The sequence below is a fragment of the Tiliqua scincoides genome, chromosome 7 (genome assembly GCF_035046505.1).
Source record: "Tiliqua scincoides isolate rTilSci1 chromosome 7, rTilSci1.hap2, whole genome shotgun sequence".
Lineage (NCBI taxonomy): Eukaryota > Metazoa > Chordata > Lepidosauria > Squamata > Scincidae > Tiliqua > Tiliqua scincoides.
Genome location: NC_089827.1, coordinates 1,797,345 through 1,816,822, shown reverse-complemented (window position 1 = coordinate 1,816,822; position 19,478 = coordinate 1,797,345). Strand labels below are relative to the sequence as shown.

The window sequence follows — 19,478 nt, the reverse complement described above, 5'->3', positions numbered from 1 at the left end:
AGCACAACTGTGAATGCAATCCATTATATCATTGAGGATATAATATAGTTATAATTATATTGTAGATCGGGATGGCCAACCTTTCAACATTAGGGCCTCTGGATCTTTAACAGTTGTTTGGAGAGAATTTTAGTAACTGCTGAAGTTCCCTCCTCTAATTGTTAAAGGTCCAGGAGCCCTGAAGTTGAAAGGTTGGCCATTCCTGTTGTAGATGCTAAAATTGTAGGCATCTATATTTAGTGTTTGACAATATAGTGTACCTGTGCAGTGGTTTATAGTGCTGTATGAAGAAAGTAACAGCCATTGGTATTTTCGGTACAATATCGGTTGGCAGTCATATTTAAAACTGACAAATGTATGTTGCTAACCAACAGTGTTCATCTGTCTGTTGTAATTAGTTTATATCTGTGAATTTCCACTTCCAACTTTTGAATACTGTGTTTTGAATGTTGGCTTTTAAAAAAAAAGATGATAAACTGTTGTAGTCTGTCTGGGGAAGAAGAAAGTCTAAAGGCAAGTGGCTATCCTAAGTCTTTTGTGTGTGTGGAGGGTGGGGTGAGTGGCTGAAGCAATTGTCTCAATAGCAAGGCAGCATCTTCCAAAACGATTCTTTTTCCTTAATGTTTTTGTATTGCTAGAAGAACCTGAATGTGGACCAACCGTTGACTACCTGAGTATGTCACCACAAGCTTCCTTAGGTAATCAATACTGAAACAAGTGTAAATATTTTTGATCTGTAAATGTTACAGGATACTGACTTGGGAGAAATACTCCATTGCGTTGACTGACCTTTCTGTCAGTGGTGAAGAAATAGCATTTTCGCCCAGAAAGTGGATACCTTTGCCAGTAGCATAACATGGAGAAAGCATGTGGGGTAGATCTCTTGGTCTTCCTTGTTTTTTGCCTTTACTTACTGCTGCATGCTTGTCATGTAGCTTCATCCAGACGTAAGTGGTAGTAAGTGTAGTAACTGGGATATTATTAGGGTGGTGTTTTATTGAATCCTATTTCTTTCTATAGCTTCTATCCTATATGAAACAGTGACCTTTTGAGGAAACAGTGACTGTAATTTCCTCCCCACTCTGTGGCAGAAGCAGTGTTGGGGTCTGCTCCTAGTAGTATTGCAGTGCCACTATTTTGATGTGATTCAGGGCTCCTGAGACAGCATCAGTTCAAATCCAAATAGGGGAGGAATTCCCTATTTGTTACCCCACTTAATGATCTTTAAGAGATGAGCACACTAGGCAAAGGCAGACGAGCTTGCGATGGAGCCTGTAACACTGGAGATATTAAAAACCTTGCAGTTTTTTTCCACCTGCATCCTGCAGTCCTATTGGATAGTACAATGTACAATTTAAAACAGGGGTGTCAAACTCATTTCATAGTGAGGGCCGAATAGCATTCATGATGCCTGCTAAGGGCCAGAAGTGATGTCATTAGGCAGGAAGTGATGTCATTAAACAGGTCTTAACCAAAAATAATTACTTTTTCTCGCTTAGGAACTCATTAGCTGCAAATGACAGAAGAGAAAATACACAAATCTTGATCATATTTCAAGATATGGGAGAGCCCAATTTTCATGTGGGCTGCCCTTTCAGCAGTAACTCCTTAGCACTGCTCAGCAGCTGAGAGCCTGAGGGCTGTTTAAAAAGCTTCCCAGCCCCTGGGCCTTATGTTTGACACCCCTGGTTTAAAGTATGATGATGATGATGATGTAAATTTGCTCTCAGTAGTGGGCAGGTACCATCTAATACAGTAATTTTTCAACCTGTGTGCTGTGGCACATGGGTATGCTGCAAGAGTTTGTAGCACAGCAGTTGAAAATAGCTGAAAAACTCTTCTTGAGATTTGTGGCTCTGTTTCTAAGACAACAGCCTGTAGTAACAAATTGTCTGTCCCTTTTCCTCCACCTGTAGAGTAGAGGAAGAGGGACAGACAATTTGTTAGTGCAGACAGGTGCTCTAGAAACAGAGCCACAGAACCTGGAAGAGTTTTCTGGAAGTAACATCACAAGAGGTGAAGACGATAAAGGTCAATGTGCCATTGAAAATCGCTGATCTAATATAAACTCAGCTGCTTATTTAAAGCATTGGTTTTTTTAGTTAGTGATATATGTTTGTTTTTTATCTCTTATTTTAGCCAACTCGGAGAATGTAAATACTTCAGGCAACGCACCTAACAAAGGTGACTGTGGACGTTTTAGATAATCCTGTTTGCCTGCTTCAGTTTCCACATTTAGTGCGCATATGTGGAATAACAATAATGATTTGCAATACTGTTTTAAGCAATATTACAGTAACAATTTGAACACTTAATTGCTTCTAATTTTAATGAATTTTAATTTTTTTATTTTGAACTTTGCACTGTATTTGAATCTTTAATCTGAAAAAAATATTTTGTTAAAATATTTTAACTACTATTGGACTTCGTTGAATTATTTTTGCAACCTCTGATTCCCAGGCATTAAATCCAGAGAGCCTCCATGCTCGCTAATGGAAATGTGTTGCTTTTACCCAACAAATGAATGGTGCTTCCAGCCATATGTCATTGGTTTCATGTTGAATTGGGTGGACTTTCTTTCCCTTTGTCCTGAGCAAATTATCCCACCTTGTGTGGCCACCTTGCAGTGCCAACACAGGTTCTGCAGAGCACATGCATGTGTGCAATCCCAGGTGCTTCACAGCTTGACTTCTCCTGCAGTGTACTTGAGCATAGGGAATTCAGTCCATGGGACTTGTTCACCCATGGTATAACTTTCTTGGATAAAGGGCAGTTGAGTTCAGCTACTGTTACTAAAATGTCTCAAGGATTGCAATGTAAAAACACTATCCAATCACGTTGTTATAGATTTAAAACTGTTCTGTATTGTCCTTTGATTTGTGCTAAACTTAAAAGTATAAAAAATGTCTGTAGTAAAATGATATAGGCTTCAAATTCAAGTTTAGTAAAATGATTTATGTTTCGAGTTTTCATGCTTTGAAGGAGCTTTTGACTTGATTTCATGTATTGTTCAGATAAGAGGAAGAACTCTAATGTACTTGAATCACAAAATCTTAGATATTTATGCCACCTTGGAATATTGCTGTTCTTTTTCACATCTCCCTAAAAAGAAGTTTAATGTCTGCTTATTTAGGGCCCTAGTGTCGAATCTTAAGAAAAACATAAGGGCCCAATCCTGTCCAACTTTCCAACGCTGATGCAGTCATGCTAACGGAGCGTGTTCTGCATCTTGCAGTGAGGGAGCAGTCATGGAGGCCTTCTCAATGTAAAAGAACTTTTGTTCCCTTACCTTGGGGCTGCTCTGCAGCTGCATCAGCTCTGGAAAGTTGAATAGGATTAGCTCTTAAGTTCCATTGAGATTAGTAGAACTTAAGTTAGTTGTTTGATTTAAACAGTGCTTATTCATGACAAGGCGACCTCTCAATTGGTACATAAGAACCTAAATTTGAAAAAAGTTCTCTTTTTTCTGAATCTGACGACTCTGGATAGAGATCGAGAAAGGAGTTTTGTCAGAGTTGGAACAACTTTTCTGAAGTGCCATCTTCATTCCCCCCCTCCATATACTATAGAGTTGATATTTTATGGAAATTGTATTCATCAAGCCCTTTCCTAGAGCTGTTTTGAATCTTTGAAAATACTGAAATTACACATTGCCTGATACGTATCAAGAAATTCAGACTGTTGTTGCCACATTTTGTGTGAGCAATACACTACAATACAGAAAGCAGAACTTGCTGATAAAATAATGATGCGTCTGCAGAAATTGCAGTTCTTACAACTTGTCTTGTGGTGTTTTATGTTGTAACAAAATCTGCATTCATCTTTGTAGAAGGCAGCTCCATGATAAAGAAGAAGCCAAATCAAGTCAAAAAGGGGGTACGTGCTCAGGCTGCCTGACTTTCTTACCGCTGTTCTTAACGCAATATGAATTTTATCATGACTTTAGGCGTGTTCCCCTTGGCTTGCCCTTCAGAGTGGACTGAGGCATGTTCACCTAGTCACGAGTAAACACACACCTGTGGCTCAGTTTCACTTTCCATTGGGCTCAATACATTTTCCTAGTCAGCCCTCAGATGATCAGTTTCACGACCCTGCAATCAGGCTGTGACCCACAGTTTGGGAAATGCTGTACTACTGGATAACTTACTTAGGGCATAGTCCTAATCGGGTCTACTCAGAGAACTCGTAAGTCCTATTTTGTTCAGAAGGGCTTACTCTCATGAAAGTGTGGTTAGGATTGCAGCCTCAGTTTCCACTTTTTCCGTTTTGACTGAAGTATAAACTCCTTTTTCTTTTAAAGCTTGGAGCCAGGAAAGCCGGCTTGGGGGCCCAGAAAATGAGCAGCAAGAGTTTCAGTGAAATTGAGAAGCAAGCACAGGCAGTAGATAAAATGAAGGAAGATGGCGGCAAAGGGTCTGAGAAGGAGGAGCCACTGTAAGTAGAGTACTTTTTGCTGACCTAAGACATTTTCTTACCAATTGTAAGTGGGGCTATTAAGATAACAGATGAATATTTCAAAGGCTTTTGGTATTTTAAGCAGAATGCTTATAAAATAAAATCTTGGGCAGGAAAAGAGAGATGCATCCTGTCCGTCAAGCAACAGAAGTTTTCCTTGCAGCTGGGCTCCTGTCCTGTTGCCTCCCAGCTTCCTGCCCTCTTCTTTGAGCACTCAGAGTTTAGGGATGGGCCTGTGTTTGGGGTGATGGTGGTGGTGCTTTTGCATCTGTAGCACAGGTTGTCACAGGGAATCCTGCTGCATTGTTTAGGATGATGTCAGCATCTATTACCAAAGAAGAGGGGCCTCTGCCACAGGAGGGAGTGACCTCCCTATTCTGAGGGATGTGATGGTTGGTGCATCTCACCTGGTGGCTTAATTTTCCAAGGCACACCTCAGCCCCTGTTGGCAATCACTGTAATAGATATCAGATGAGAGTAGATAATTAGTCTAGTCACAAGGAAGATTGTAGACTTTTGTGTTTGTTTTAATGCCTCAGTAATGGCAGATGCACAAAGGTAGTCCTGGCTAGAGCAGTTGCCTTGAATTAAACCCAGAAATGAGTAGCTGTCTGGTGCAGGTCAAGCAAGATATGCTGAGTAATATGCTCAGTCCACCAGTGGCAGCCAGAAATCTGACAATGAATTTGCACCCGTTGACGTTTCCAAGCATTTTTAAAGGGCAGCTCCATGGAGTAGTTATAGCAGCTAATAGTTTCTATTTCTTCGTAATTTTCTCATTTTTGTTGTTTGCCACCAAGAGTGAAGAAAAGTGAAATACTGCATTTTAAAGTGGATTTCATATTAGAGATATGGCTGCACTTCTCCTTGAACACAGACAGGTTCCTCCATTGCCTTAACAGTTGGTCACCAGGGGGCAGTATGCACACACATTTAATGTTATCCTTCAGCTATAGGATTTCAAGCCACATTTTCCTTACTCCAAGAGGCTTACAGTGTGCTATGTTCCAGGAACTTTGTAATTGTCTGAATTATAGATGGGCACAACCATTTCATTCATGGTGGAAAATATGCATCAATTAAACTAGCATAAGCAGTGTGGATATGTGTTTTTTTTAATGCTGCATCTCCTTCTACCCTTTGGAGATATTCCAAAAATTCCAAATGGATTTTGCCATGATTTGTTCTTGCTGACACTGGAGTATCAGAAAGGGGCAGATTGAAATTACAGTTGTTCAATTCCTTTGCTGACTTATGACCAAACAGGCCTGGAGGTGGGTTACAACAAATACTGCAACTTGTTTTGGAGAGGCATACTGTTCTGACATTCTTGATTCTGTTAATGCTGACAGAGAGAGATAAAAGTAAGTGTGGCTTTTGTTTTGTAACTGAACAGTCAAAATGCATGTTGACAAAATGAACTTGTTTGCACAAATTCAAAATAGGAATTCTTGTCACAAAATGTGTTTGACTGGATACATTCCTATTTTATTCATTCCTCTAACTGTTGTAATCTCTTAAACTCCCATTTGTTTCATTCTTTCTCTTAAAATGTATCACCTAGTAAGTTATACATTTAAAGCAGGTTTCTGATGGTACTTTCCTAGTTAGTTGTTTTTTCAATTTTCATAATTTCCGGATTTGATGTAAGAGAGCTATTAAACATACCAACATAACTGAGTATAAATGAAAGTAAATAACAGGACAATGTTGTCTTCTTGATTGAGGCTTACGTTTTTCCCTTACACGCTCTCAATAGTTACACTGTGTTGTACTACCTACAGAACAATATACCTAGTAAAATTATCATCACAGTATCTCCTAGTCCAGCACATTCATAACATTCCATACTTTAAGAATCAAATTTGTTGATATTATTTTATATCAGTCATGGCTATTTGATTAAGGGTACAAGTCCCTTGCACCAGCCCAACATTGTCGCAAAAGCACTTTTGCACTGATGCAACTACACTTCAGCCAGTGCACCAACATGGGCCCCATTGAAGGGTGAGTTTGCACCGGCTGAGCTTGACCTGACATGGGGATCTGGAGGGGGCATGGGGAAGGCAGGGAGAAGGCGTTCTGGGGTGGGGGTGTGCGGGCTGTAGGTGTTTCCAGGGTGGGTGGGGAGCAGGAAGCGAGGTCAGAACCCGGCAGTTATGCTGGATCCTAGCCCCGATCCCAGGCAGCCTGGAGCAGTTCCGGGTTGCTCAAATATGCCCCACCAATTGAAGTGGTGCAGATCTGAGTAGCCCCATCGGAACTGCAGTGGTTCTCCCCTTGCCTCGGGGCAAGCCTCTGGCTGCCTGAAACTTTCACTGGAAACAGCACAGGCCTGCCTGCTCAAGCTGCATGAGTGGTCTGGACTGCTAAAAGAGCCTCAATGTGCATTTTTCACTTTTTCCGCATTTCTTAGAATGACAACTAAAGTGATTATTAATATGTTGCCCTTATGAAGAAAGGTGCAGGTTCCTGATGAATTTTTCACGTTTGCATCTCATCATGTGAGAGAAGCCCAGATGTTCACCTCCATCTTTCTTCTGCAAGTGTGGAAAGACCGCTCTGAGGTCTTTCTTCAGGGCTTAAACTTAAATCAGGGCTTTCCCTGATTTTCTTTTTTGCGTGTTCTGCTTTTCCAAGTACTATCTCTACCAGAGAGGGCGAGCTGTTTTTTTGTGTAGAAGTAGGTGACTTGCCCCACAATTGTTACTTTAGGAAGGGGGAGGCTTTACCAGTTGCTGCCGCCACCTCCTGATCTGTCGATATGCCTTTGTGCCCTCCTGGGTGTTTGTTACAGCTTTGACAGTACTCAGTATCTTGGATATCTTCTTCTGTTGTATTTAATTTTAGGCAGGTTCTTCCAAGCTCCTCATTATTCAAAAGATTGGTTAAATTGTGTTCCCCCGAGACCTATTTTATGGCAATTTCATGTAGTTTCAACATATGCATTTGAAAAATGCCTTCAACCTTAGAAAACATGCTTTTTCACCTGTTTGCTTTCATTGGCACATTGAGAAGAAGACATTCTGGCTTTCATTTTAATATATATCAACTACATATATTTTTATTTTTAGTGTATCATCTTTACGATTGGCCTACAAAGATCTTGAAATTGAAATGAAAGAAGAAAAGCTGAGTGGTAAAAAGAAAGCGGAGGTAGAAAGACTTGGCATGGGATTTAATAGGAACAGAAGGTATGTAAGATCACTGAGGTCTTAAGTCTTTTGCTGCAACTGCAATGGGAACTAATAATTGCAACTCATGGTAGTAGAACACTGTGCTCATATCATATCAGCAACTTTCAACGTTTTTCTTCTTGTGGCACACTGACCTCTATAGTCTTTGTCTCTTGTTATTTCATTTCTAGCCTCCGGGAAACTTTCCAGGTCTGCAGCTCAATTTCTAGGATTACTGTCTCTATGGCTGTGGTTCTCGAACTTTTCCGGCTCATGCCTCCCCTGATCCTTGTGGCCATTGGCCACGGCTCCCCATTACAACATCTCAGCTCAGTTACCCCCAAAATGAGGATGAAGGTGTTATAATTATACACTTGAAACAAAAAAAACAGCTGCCAGCACTCTGAGGCTGCAATCCTAACCACACTTACCTGAGTAAGCCCCATTGAACAAAACTGGACTTACTTCTGAGTAGACCTGGTTAGGATTGTGCCCTGAGTTGGTTAGCAGCTGGAAGGGTTTGGAAAGGGAGGAGGGAAGTGATGAATTTGCTGGGGGAGGGGAAGACTTTGTTTTGTGCGTATCTGCTAATTGCAAACTGATGCAGATTGAAACCTAGAGACTGTTTGGCTGCAATCCTAACCTCACTTTCTTGGGAGTAAATCCCATTGAACACTATAGGACTTCCTTTGGAGTAGACCTAGCTAGGATTGTGCCTTTTGTCTTACAATAGCAGCCAACAGAGTACCCCCCCCCCCAAAAAGGAGGCAGGAGGAAAAAGGGGGTGGCTGAAAAGAAATGGAGATTTTAATTTTTAATCAGTTTTTGGAGACAAAGCCATCAAGAGTGGCTTTTTTTCTTTTTTGAAGGGAGAGGAAAAAGAGAAAGGTGAGGATCCTAGCTTAAGCTGACACAGACCCCAAGCCTATGTAGGTCTGCTCAGAAGTAAGTTCCATTTGAATCAATGGGGCTTACTCCCAGGAAAGTGTGGAAAGGATTGCAGCCACACAGAGCAAGATTACAACTCACCCTAAAGTAGATGGGGGCTGCTCACACACATATCCCAGCAGATGCAGATGCCACCCCATTTCCCCCAGGCAAGATGGAGGAATGCAGGCTGGGGCATTTGGGCCCCCCCCCACTAAGAGCAGGCTGGCTCCCTCCTTCGCTGAGCTGCTCTTCCCTCCCAGTTTGAAGCCTGCAAGGAGCGCGTCCTGTGCTGATGAGATGCAGCACCTCCGCTGCTGCCCAGCCAGCCTTTGCTCCCACCTTCCCCCACCATGTTTCACACGCCCACCCCACACTGCCCCACCCACCTCGTTCACAGCCACAGAAAAGCTGAGCAGCTGTGCCCACCTCTCTCCCCCAGATCCCTCATGGCATCCCTGGGAGCAAAACATACTCTACCCTCCCAGTTTGAAGCCTACCAGGAGCGCGCCCTGTGCTGATGAGATGCAGCACCTCCGCACTCTTCTCCTCCAGCCTTGACCAATCCCAGGATGCCTGGGGTGAGGGGCACACTGGGAAATGTAGTCCTTGGGGCGAGGTTGCACATGGAGAGAACTCCATGATGAGATGCGGCACCTCTGCAGCTACCCAGCCAGCATTCTCTCCCCCCTCCCTGTTTCACACTGCCCCGCCCACCTCTTTCTCAGCCTTGGAAAAGCAACACATCAGGAGGCAGCACCTGCAGCTTAGCTGAGCAGAGCAAAGCAGAGCAGCTGTGGCTACCTCTCCCCCCAGATGCCTCAGGATGCCCCTGTCAGCTAGCCATGCCTCCCTAGGGAGGCGGGACACACAGATTGAATACCTCAGCTCTGTTGTAACAAATTGCCATCCTTTGTCTGCTAACTCTGCAGAGGAAGGATAGACAATTAGTTACTACAAGCAATTGCTCTTGAAACAGAGCTGCAGAACCCAGAAGAGTTTTTCAGTCATTTTCAGCACTGCTTCAAACACCCATGGCACACCAGTTGAAAATTGCTGCTATATATGATAAAAGAGTGGTGATTTGGCTAGACCCCAAAAGAGTTATGTGTGTCTCAAGAACCTTCTCCTTTTGTTTGCTTGTGATTAAATCGGTGTACAAGTTTAGAAACAACAGAATGAGCAGATGACATTTTTCTCTGCAACAGCCATAAGCTGTTTGATCGTGGGAAAACATGGCAAGGTTCCCAAGAACTACACAACTAGTTCTGCATGATCTGTGTTTCTCAAACATTAGCCCTGGATCCTTGTAATAAACCATTTCTTAATCCAGTGGTTCCCAAACTGTGAGCAGTTGCTCTCCAGGGAGCCATGGAAACCAGCTAGGAGAATCCCAGCAAAAAATGCATTGTCCTATACAATGTATAGCAGTGTTTCTCAGTGTTTGTCCTCTGCCATGCCACTTCATATGGTCCACCTGTTCACTGGAACAGTTCCACTGGAAGTAATGGCAGTGACATCATTGCCACTTACTTCTGGGTTGGGAGGCCAGATGTGATGCAACAAACACCAGGCTCGGGGTGGATGGGAGGGCTTTTTTGAGTGTGGAGAAGCATGCTTTGATCTCTGCCTACCAAACCAAGCCTCCTACTGCTGTTTGTTGTCACATTCCTGGTCGGCATGGGGTCCCATGAGTACCACCACCAGACCCCAACTCAACTACCACTGGTGGTACCCGTACTGCTGATGTACAGGATTGTAGCCCTGATGGGGAGCTGCAGTCAAGGACCCAGTATCAAGAGAGCAGCCAGTCAAAAAATATTGGAAACCACTGTCTTAGTCTGAGGGAACCAGTTTGTGTATGACATGAGGAGGCAGCTGCTCAGAGGGGGAAAAAAATCATTTTAAGAACTGTAATAAAGGGAATGATGGGTGTAGTGATTAGGGGAGTTTAGGGTTCACTAAGATATATGGCATCATGGCTTGAGATGTGGTTTCTCGACCAGTTTTCCATAATTGGTTTGGATACTTTTTTAAATATATATAGAGGCAGATGATGCCTTAAAATCATGAACTATTATCAGATCAAGATGTGAAGTTTGGATTTGTGGTATTGTGTTTGATCTTATGACCTTCATGTGTGTTGCATATTTAGATGCACCTTCAGATCCCACTGCAAGCAGCTGCAGCTTTGTCCATTACCTGAGTTTCCTTTTGTCTCTTTATAAGCTCATGTGTTTGCTTTTTAAAATTTGCAGCGGTATTTCCCATTCAGTGGTTTCAGATATGCAAATTATAGAGCAAGAAACACCTATGATTGCAAAACCAAGGAAAAAATATAGTGAGGACGATGACCTGTATTTTTCTTCCCCCAGCTCAAGGTAAGATAGCATTGGGGATGGGGTGGCACTTTTTCCCCTACTAGCTCACAGAGATTTAGACAGATACCTTGTTCACCTTTGAGAAACCTGTGAATGTCCTCCTCTAATCATCCGTAAAATTCTGAGGATTGACTTGGCTCTAAAGTGCTGTGGGCAGAGCTCCACTCACGGTAGTGGCTTTCTTGCCCTCTCTTGCAGTTGCAGTCCCTTTTCCTCCATAGAAAGCCCCTCTTGGAGACCCTTTGGAAAAGAGGGGATGTGGCAAAAGCGTACTGTAGCTTTGGGAGGAATTTCTCCTTGTGTAAGCTCTTATCAGAGCCTCTTTGGATTCAAGGCAATAACAGTAGTCTTGAAATGAGTGTATTTTATTTATGTTTCACTCTTGCATGGTGTTCAAGTGCCCTTCTATACGCAGGACTGCTCAGGGTGATCCTACTTTGTTTTGGAAGTGCAAAGATCTGAGTCAACTTACATTGGTTGATCTTGACTCAATTATTCTTTCACACAGCCATTCTCAACCTTTTTCTGGCTCCCCTTAGGAGCTCTTCTCAGGTTCCAGCGCCCGCCCGCCCATAAAAATGATTACAGTGCAAACAGATAAACATAAAATCATTTCTTATTTTCAGTTTTCAATCTGCAGCCCCCTTCAAATGTGCCAGGGCACACCAGGGGGCCATATGGCTCCCATTGAGAATGGCTGCAACAGCTATTATAATGTGATTTTCTTTTGAGTGCTTTATGGACTTTTGTTTCCTATCACTGGCTGAATAAAGTTTGCTATAAATCTTTTGCTAAGAGATAGTGAAAGAACATCATGAAAAGATGCCTGGCTGGGTGTGGGGGGTGGGGGTTGAATATTCTATTTCCATATTATCCCAAGCTTTTTTCTTAATAGGAATGATTTTAGTGCAAACTACTGCATTGGATGGAAAAGCATGTGGTATTTTCTGAGCAAAGTTGCATATCATGTAGGTGTCTAGGCTGGCATCCAGAGGCGTTTTTCAGCCGCTCCCTTCCTGGTGCTCCTTGCTGTCAGAAGGAACTTCAGGGCAAAGTTTTTTCTTCTGTCTCCAGGTACTTTGATTCTGCGGGGCCGAGAAGCAGCTCTTTTTCCAAATGGGATGACAGTTCTGATTCCTTCTGGAAGAAAGAGAGCAACAGCAGAGACACAGAAACCATTCTGTCTTCAAAAACTGTGGAGTATCCGGACAGGTACATCAGGAAAACCTGTGTTAGGTCTCTCTGTAAATCGCTTAACTTATTCATGAGATTAAAGCACAGCCAACATAAGTACGTGTTGCTTTTTGTGAAAATGTACCTCTGTGAATAACCATTTTGTCAAGACAGACTGAAAACAGGTGTTCATATCAATGATACTTCAGTGCAAAATATGTATTTTGAAGATAATGGAGTCAAATATTGACTGTGTAATAACATGAGCTATTCATAACTATTTTCCTCTCTACTTACATTTCTTACATGATTCATAAGATGTTTGAAAACCCTGTTATTTATTTTACTCAGAAGTAAGCCCATTGTAGTTAGTAAGACATGGGCTGTAATTATATCTTACTGACCAGAAGCAAAAACACCTCTACTCATGAAAAATTATTTGATAAAGCAGATGGATGAGTGGAAGCCTCTTAAAGCATTGTAATTTTTTTCTTCAATGCCTGAAAGTCCAAAAGGGATTTTATTTTTTTGTACATAATCAGTGTCTTACTGATGACCAAAACTATTGATTTTCTTTACCAGACATTTCCTGTAGCTGTAGAAATGGTGATCAAGAAGTTATTTTTGTTTTCTGAAATCCTCTCCATTTCTGGATACGTACAAAGACTAGAATGGAGATAGGAGGCATGTCGGGGAATTTAAGACTTAACAGTTCCCTAAGCTTATTTATAAAAGCAATATAGAAGGAAAGCTGCAAACTTCTTCTTGTGTACTTTCCATAAAATGTTTTTTTTTTCATTTAAAACATTAGGCTTGTAAATTGCCAGAGGGATTATATTGTAAAGCAGTTATATAAATTACTCTTAATATTAACAACAATATTAATAATTTCTAAACTGTTTTTCAACAAAAAAAATTCACAAAGCGATTTACAGGGAAAAAAATCAAATCACTAAATGGCTCCCTGCCTCAAAAGGGCTCCCAATATTAAAAAATGCAAAGGAAACACCATGAAGCAGCCACCAGAAAAAGTCACTGTACAGGGAAGAGGAGGGGCAGTTGCTCTCCTGCTAAATATATGAGGAGCACCACTTGGAAAAGTGCCTCTTGCCCAGTTAACAGGATATTAATATTCTTACTATTTGATTTTTACTCTACCTGAGACAGAGAGATGGCAGTGTGATGATTGTTAAACAGGATGTCTGAAACTTCTTTCGCATCTCCCCCCAACCATACATTTCCATTTTTGAAGGTGTGTGTTGAGAAACTTCCTGTACAGGTGGATTCACTTGTTATGTGTGTGAAGCATTTGAGCCAATTGATTGCTTTACCACAAATATTAATGCTAAATATCAATAGCTGTAGGTATTTCTCAAATTGACTATAATTGCATATCAACTGGATATTGAATATATTAAGGGTGTTTGTATAACAGTACTGTTAAACTGAATTCTCTCAGACATAACTGTGTGAAAACCGTGTTCCTAGGCCTGCCTCTCGCCGTAAACCAGAGTATGATGCTTCTGCAAGCACAGATGAAGCACAAAAGAAATTTGGCAGCGTTAAAGCTATTTCATCAGACATGTACTTCGGAAAACAAGACCAGGTGGAAGTAAGGGTCTTAATTTTTGTAGTGCCTAACAGGTGAGGTGGTTCTCTACGTTTTCTGTGATGTTCTGATGAGTTTACAAACATTGCATTCCTGCCATGTGTCTCTTGTGGAAGGCATTGTGCTGATATGTTAACAGAGTAGTATCTGAGGAATTTTCTGCCCCTCCCCATCAATGTATGACTTTTGTCAAATTGACCTACTTGTCTTGGTTAGAAGGTCTACTTTCTAGACGATTTTATCAGGAAAGGAATTAAAAAATGCCATCCTTATAATACCTTACAGGAACCCATTGTGTGCATAGAATATTAGGCTGGCGCATGCCCAAGAGTTTTGATGTGCCTAGTGGAATCTTTGACTTCTACTTTGTTGAGCGATAGATCACTGTGGCATATCACAAATTCCTTTTCATGCATTCCTAGGTGTTTGAAAAGCAGTTGGTAATCAGGTGTTGGGGGTTGGTCACTTAAAGGCTCCGCTCTGTGCAAAGGATTAGTTCATAGACAATATGGCACTGACCACCATTTGCTGGGAAGCAATCTAATTGGCTGCTGTAGGTAACAGAACTTATGCTGTGGGTAACTTCCTTATGTTCTTAATGATAGTCTGACAATTTTTTTTCTAAATAAACTATATGGGGGAAGGGCTCTTAGATTCAATGTAATCTTTTTGAACATAATCCGATCAGCTCCCCTAGATATGGGAAACCTGTAAATGCACTATTTATGAAACCCTTTAAACTTTTTCTTAGTATGAAGCCAGAGTTCGGCTAGAGAGACTTTCTGGAAGCTCTGCTATAAGTTCAGCTGATTTGTTTGAAGAACATAAGAAACAGCCAACAGGTATGGAAGGAAAACAATTATTAATGAAAGTGGCTGCTTTTTTGACTACACTGTTCTTCGTGAAACTGTTGGCTTGGGAAGGTTTAATGCCGTTCTCATTGCAGTAATGCCCGCTATCCTAAATATACTTCTAAAGTATCCATTTGCTTTGTACTCAACCTGAAATTCATGGGGCCTGAAATTCATGGGGCCTTGAGCACTGTTTTGCAGTGGTTCCCCTCCTTCTCGACAGACACGTCCCAGAAGATGGTGCTGGGGACACCTACTTGGCACCTTGATCACTATTCTGTGGAGTGCCTTGGTTCCAAGCCTCGGTTCACCAACCCAAAAGGACATCATGGTCAGTGGTGTCCAAGGACGCTGGGAGGTCCAACATGATCAACAGAGACTCACTCCCCCTGTTTGGTCCAGAGTGTAGGTCATCCACTCAGGTGACCAAGGCTGTCTCCATCCCAAAGGTCAGCCTCAAGCTTATAACAAGCTTAAATGTATACAAGATAACCATGGTAACTAACCATGATTGGTGTTGACTCCCTAGCAAGGTTAACTCTGTAATGTGACTAAAGCCCTGTCTTGACCACTGTCATAGCTAGAGGGGGTGCAAAGCACTAAGTTTTCAGGGAGCCTCACTACGGCATGCAAAGGGCTCCTTCCCCTCCACTTTGGAGGCATTCTGGGTGGTGGGAGCAAAATGGAGGCGAGTGCAGGACGGAGTGTATGGGACAGTCAAGGCGAACGCCTCCATTTTTCTCCCACTGCCCGGAATGCCTCCAAAGGGAGGGGAGAAGCTGTTTGCACGCTGCAGTAAGTCTCCCTGCAAAACTTAGTGCTTTGCACGCCTCTGGCTAGTCCACTGGTCTTGATTGTGATTTATCAGTACGCATGTCCTGTATGCTCTCAAGCTTGATATAACTCAGTGTTGTGACTTTTTCTCATGTAACTGTAAGAAAATGGTTTCTCTGTGCATGGCATGCACACACATGTTGAGTTTCACCATACATCTGATGAAGCAGACTACAGTTCATGAAAGCTTCTGCTGAAATACATTTGTTAGTTTTCACGGTACCGCAAGAGGCTTGGTTTTGTATCAGCAGCTGCAACCTCCACGGTACCTCTCTGGAAGTTGACTTTCAACCTGGGAAATGTGCTCCTTCTGAGCTCTGCAATAAACATATTATCAACATACAGCAAACCTTCATTAGGCATATAGTTTTACAACGAATATCTCCAGTCATGTATGAAAGTATATGTTAAAAGAGAGATAAAAATAAGGGTTAAAACACAACAGATTACTTACAGAGTTGCTCCAAGTTGCTTAGGACCAGCAGCTTAGCCCGCTTCAAGTTGCTCAAATATAAAAATTTAGCAACTGGAAGGGTCACTAATTCAGATTCACCCGCCAGCAGAAGTTGTAAAAAGGTGTTCTCAGAGAGACCTTTTTTGGTTCTTGACAATGAAGGGAGATATTGGTCTCTGAGCACTTGATTGAAAGCACAGTGCAGAACTGTGTGGAAGAGAGTCTGCCTCTCTGAGGCCACAATTGCAAAATCGTTCTTCCTTTGGGGTAAACATATTGTCTCTGCTGCCTTTAGGAAGTTATGCAATCTCGAATGTCTTGCCTGCTGCTCCTGACATGGCTCAGTTTAAACAAGGGGTGAGATCGGTGGCTGGAAAACTTTCTGTCCTGGCAAATGGCGTCATGACATCTATTCAGGTTAGTAAGCCAGTGGAAGCAGGATATGTTCAGAACCGGAAGTGTTATTGAAATACAGAAATGTATTTGCCCCATTCCCCCAATGTGGCTTACCAAGTGAGTTAAAAGACATTGAAACAATATTGTAAAAAAAAATTATACAAAACTAAAGCAGGCCTGTTAACAACTGGGTGAAATCAAAACTGAACAGTTTAAAGCAGCAATGCTCAAACTTACTGGGGTCGCAGCCCTTCCACAGCCCTTTTTTTCCAGCTCAGCCGGGCAGCTCATGCAAGGTTTCATGCGATCAAAGCTGGTGGCACTCGGGAGAGCTGATAGGAGGGGCTACCAGGAACAATCCATAGTGCCCCTGTGAGTGCACCACAGCGCTCTAAGATACACCAGCACATATTTTGGGAACCACTGGTTGAAAAGCATCTTCATTGTAATTAAAGCAGCACAGCAAGTACTTGACTCATCATGGCTGTTAATAACCAACGTGGCTGTCAGCGTGCTTCCCAGGTTAAGCCCTCCCCATGGACCTGCAGGTTACAGTGGTTTTGGTGGCACTGGCTTTGCCTTAGTCAACTAGTTCCTACCCTGTGACATACAAACAGGGGCTTCCCCACTCTGGTGAAGGGGTTTCATTCACCCCAGTATAAATGGAATGTTCACTGACTCATAAAAGGTGTAGCTTTCTCTTAGGGGTGGGATCGTAGCTCAGTCGCACAGCCCCTGACTTGCATGTAGGAGTCCCACGTTTGATTTTTATCATCTCTAGAGTAGGGCTGGGACAGAACCTTGGAGAGTCCCTACATGTCAGTGTAGACAATACTGTTCTAGAGAGGCCAGTTTGGTTGACTCTGTACAAGGCAGCTAAATAGGTTCATGTCTGTTATTTTTTTCCCCCCTAGGATCGGTATGGATCTTAGCGATTTGTATTCAGTTGAAATAAGAACACATAAGAAGAGCTCTTAAAAATCATACCTGCCTGTAATTTAATGCAGCCTTCATTCAAGTTATGCAACAAGGCTGTTGGTTTTGGCACCTAAATGCTTAACGTGTGCCATTTTTGGCTTCCAGCATCTTTTATTTAAATGTAATAACTTGTTTTCCTTCTGCTTTTATTCTTTTATTTTCTGTGTCCTTATTGTGCTATAAACAATGATTCCACTGTTATCAGTTTGGTTCTGACTCTTGGCAAGGATATAATGAATGTTGTTTATGAAGAAGTTAGTTATGAATTCCTTTTCATATGTTTTAATTGTCCCCCTCAGGAAAAAGCAGTGAGTGAAAATGTCAAATCCTCTTCAACCTTGCTCTTTCCATCCCTATGCCTGATGAGATTGGGTGCGGCGCTTGGCCTCATCCCCTTTTTCTTCAGTTCATGTGTACAGAATAGCATTTGGGCAGATTTTGGATGTAAGGGGTTAGGGAATCTCCCTTCCCTAGGAAGTGAATCCACTAGAGAACTTGGATTCAACATACTGCATCAGGGAGTTCCTGTGTTCTAATAATTGACACACTTCTCCAATTCAGATATTGCCTCCTAAGAGAAGTGAGGGAGGGAGTCCCAAATGTGTTTCTGATCTTGCTGCACAATATGAGGGAGGATATCCAAAGAAGGGCCATGACCCATCACTGAGATAAGCACTGATTTCAGCAGGCTTAAATGTGTTTCATTCTGTTCTGAATTGTATTGAGGATGTCTTGATACTGATGGGTCTGTACGAAATGGGAAACAGAAGTATGAAAATAGAAATTGTATAGTCTTCAGGCATTGTGTTTCCATCCAGACATGTTTTCCTAGAGGAAGTGGAAGGCAGTTACTCCATATTTTAAGAAAAAAACCTCGTTCTTGCTTTTGGCACAAACCTATTTATTCATAACATTTTAAGATTTCTTTCAAACGGCTGTTTAGACTCCTTAAGTGCTTTTAATAATCAGTGTATAAAATGAGGAATAAAGCATGTGTGTGACAGTATGTTCAGATTTTCATGTGAACGTCAGCACAGTCTTGTAGATTTAAAAACAAAATACTAAATACTCATAAAAGTATATAGTGCGGCTGTGTTTTAGACAGCCTAGCGCCGTAACTGCTGGGGGATGGGGTGGGAATGGAACTGAGAACAATTGTCTAAAAGATTGAAAGAAAAATCTCTAAGTTCTGTGTATCTTACTTGAACTTGATACTTAATAAAAATTGGAAACGATAGCTTTACATGACAATCTGGTCGCCTCCATCTGTTTACATTAATGTTGAATGAATTCCGAATACAGTTTTGCATTCCACAATATGTAGAGGGGCGTGTTTGGGTAGGTTGGAGGCCTGTGACCCAAATCTCTTTAGGATTCACCCTTCATGGGAACAGACATACAGAGCAACAGACAAGGGAACCGCACCAGAGAATTTTTTTTTTGAGCAGTTGTATTCCCAACAAACTGAGAATTGAAGGCAAGCTGCTCCATAGGTTCATATTTCTATCTCAATGGAGGTTCACTGACCCACTGATATTCTGTACTTATTCTGTATGTAGTGTGAGCAGTGGTGTAGCTGGAGGGGGGGTGGAGCACTCAGGCTGGTAGGGAGCCTCAGCAAGGTGGGCAAGCGGCCCCTCCCTTCGGAACTGTATGGCTCCATTTTGCTCCCCCCGCCGGGAATGGCGGCCTGAGTGCTCCGCCCCCCTCCAGCTACGCCACTGAGTGTGTGTATTGGCAAGAGATAAGGGTGGTTCTTTGTGATCTCTGTGCAGGCACTTGCCTGTGAAATCTGGGTCTGCTTCACACTTTATATGAAGGGTTGAGTTTGAGGAGGCCTTGAAGGTTGTCTAGTCTAGCTTCCTGATCTGTACAGGCTTCTGCTGTGCCCTCTGGGACCTATCAGAGCTTAACCTTAAGGCTTTTGGAGTGAGCTGCTGGTGAGCAGAGCTTCCCCATGGCCACACCTCCCCATTCCGTCTGTCTGGCTCAGAAGGAGTCTGCCTGCTCCAAAATTCAATTGAAGCAGCCACACCCCTTGCTGTCGCAGCACGTTTTACCTGGTGACGACAACAACCTCCCAAGAGGCCCTAACTGGGGGTGGGGGGAGATGTTGCCTAACTGTAAGAGCTGTCCAGCACTGGAACATTCAGCTTGATGCAGTTGTGGGTTCTTCCTTATTGGAGGTTTTCAAGCAGAGACTAGATGGCCACCTGTTAGGGATGCTGTTGTGGCCTGCACTGA

The 19,478-nt window shown here is 42.4% G+C and overlaps 1 protein-coding gene across 4 annotated transcripts in view; it reads left to right on the top strand.

Annotated features, from left to right (window-relative positions):
• Window positions 1-18,474, top strand: part of ARFGAP3 (ADP ribosylation factor GTPase activating protein 3) — a 29,058-nt gene extending 10,584 nt beyond the window's left edge. For 3 of the 4 annotated variants that reach the window (XM_066633604.1, XM_066633602.1, XM_066633605.1), the window contains 11 exons: window positions 639-698; window positions 2,140-2,184; window positions 3,830-3,876; window positions 4,301-4,434; window positions 7,530-7,649; window positions 10,817-10,939; window positions 12,014-12,151; window positions 13,601-13,724; window positions 14,473-14,563; window positions 16,156-16,277; window positions 17,171-18,474. In XM_066633604.1, the coding sequence (XP_066489701.1) occupies window positions 639-698; window positions 2,140-2,184; window positions 3,830-3,876; window positions 4,301-4,434; window positions 7,530-7,649; window positions 10,817-10,939; window positions 12,014-12,151; window positions 13,601-13,724; window positions 14,473-14,563; window positions 16,156-16,277; window positions 17,171-17,188 (1,022 nt within the window). In that variant the 3' untranslated portion in view covers window positions 17,189-18,474. The remainder of the gene's footprint in view (window positions 1-638; window positions 699-2,139; window positions 2,185-3,829; window positions 3,877-4,300; window positions 4,435-7,529; window positions 7,650-10,816; window positions 10,940-12,013; window positions 12,152-13,600; window positions 13,725-14,472; window positions 14,564-16,155; window positions 16,278-17,170) is intronic. The other variant, XM_066633603.1, reaches the window with a different exon arrangement.
• Window positions 18,475-19,478: the final 1,004 nt, after the last annotated feature.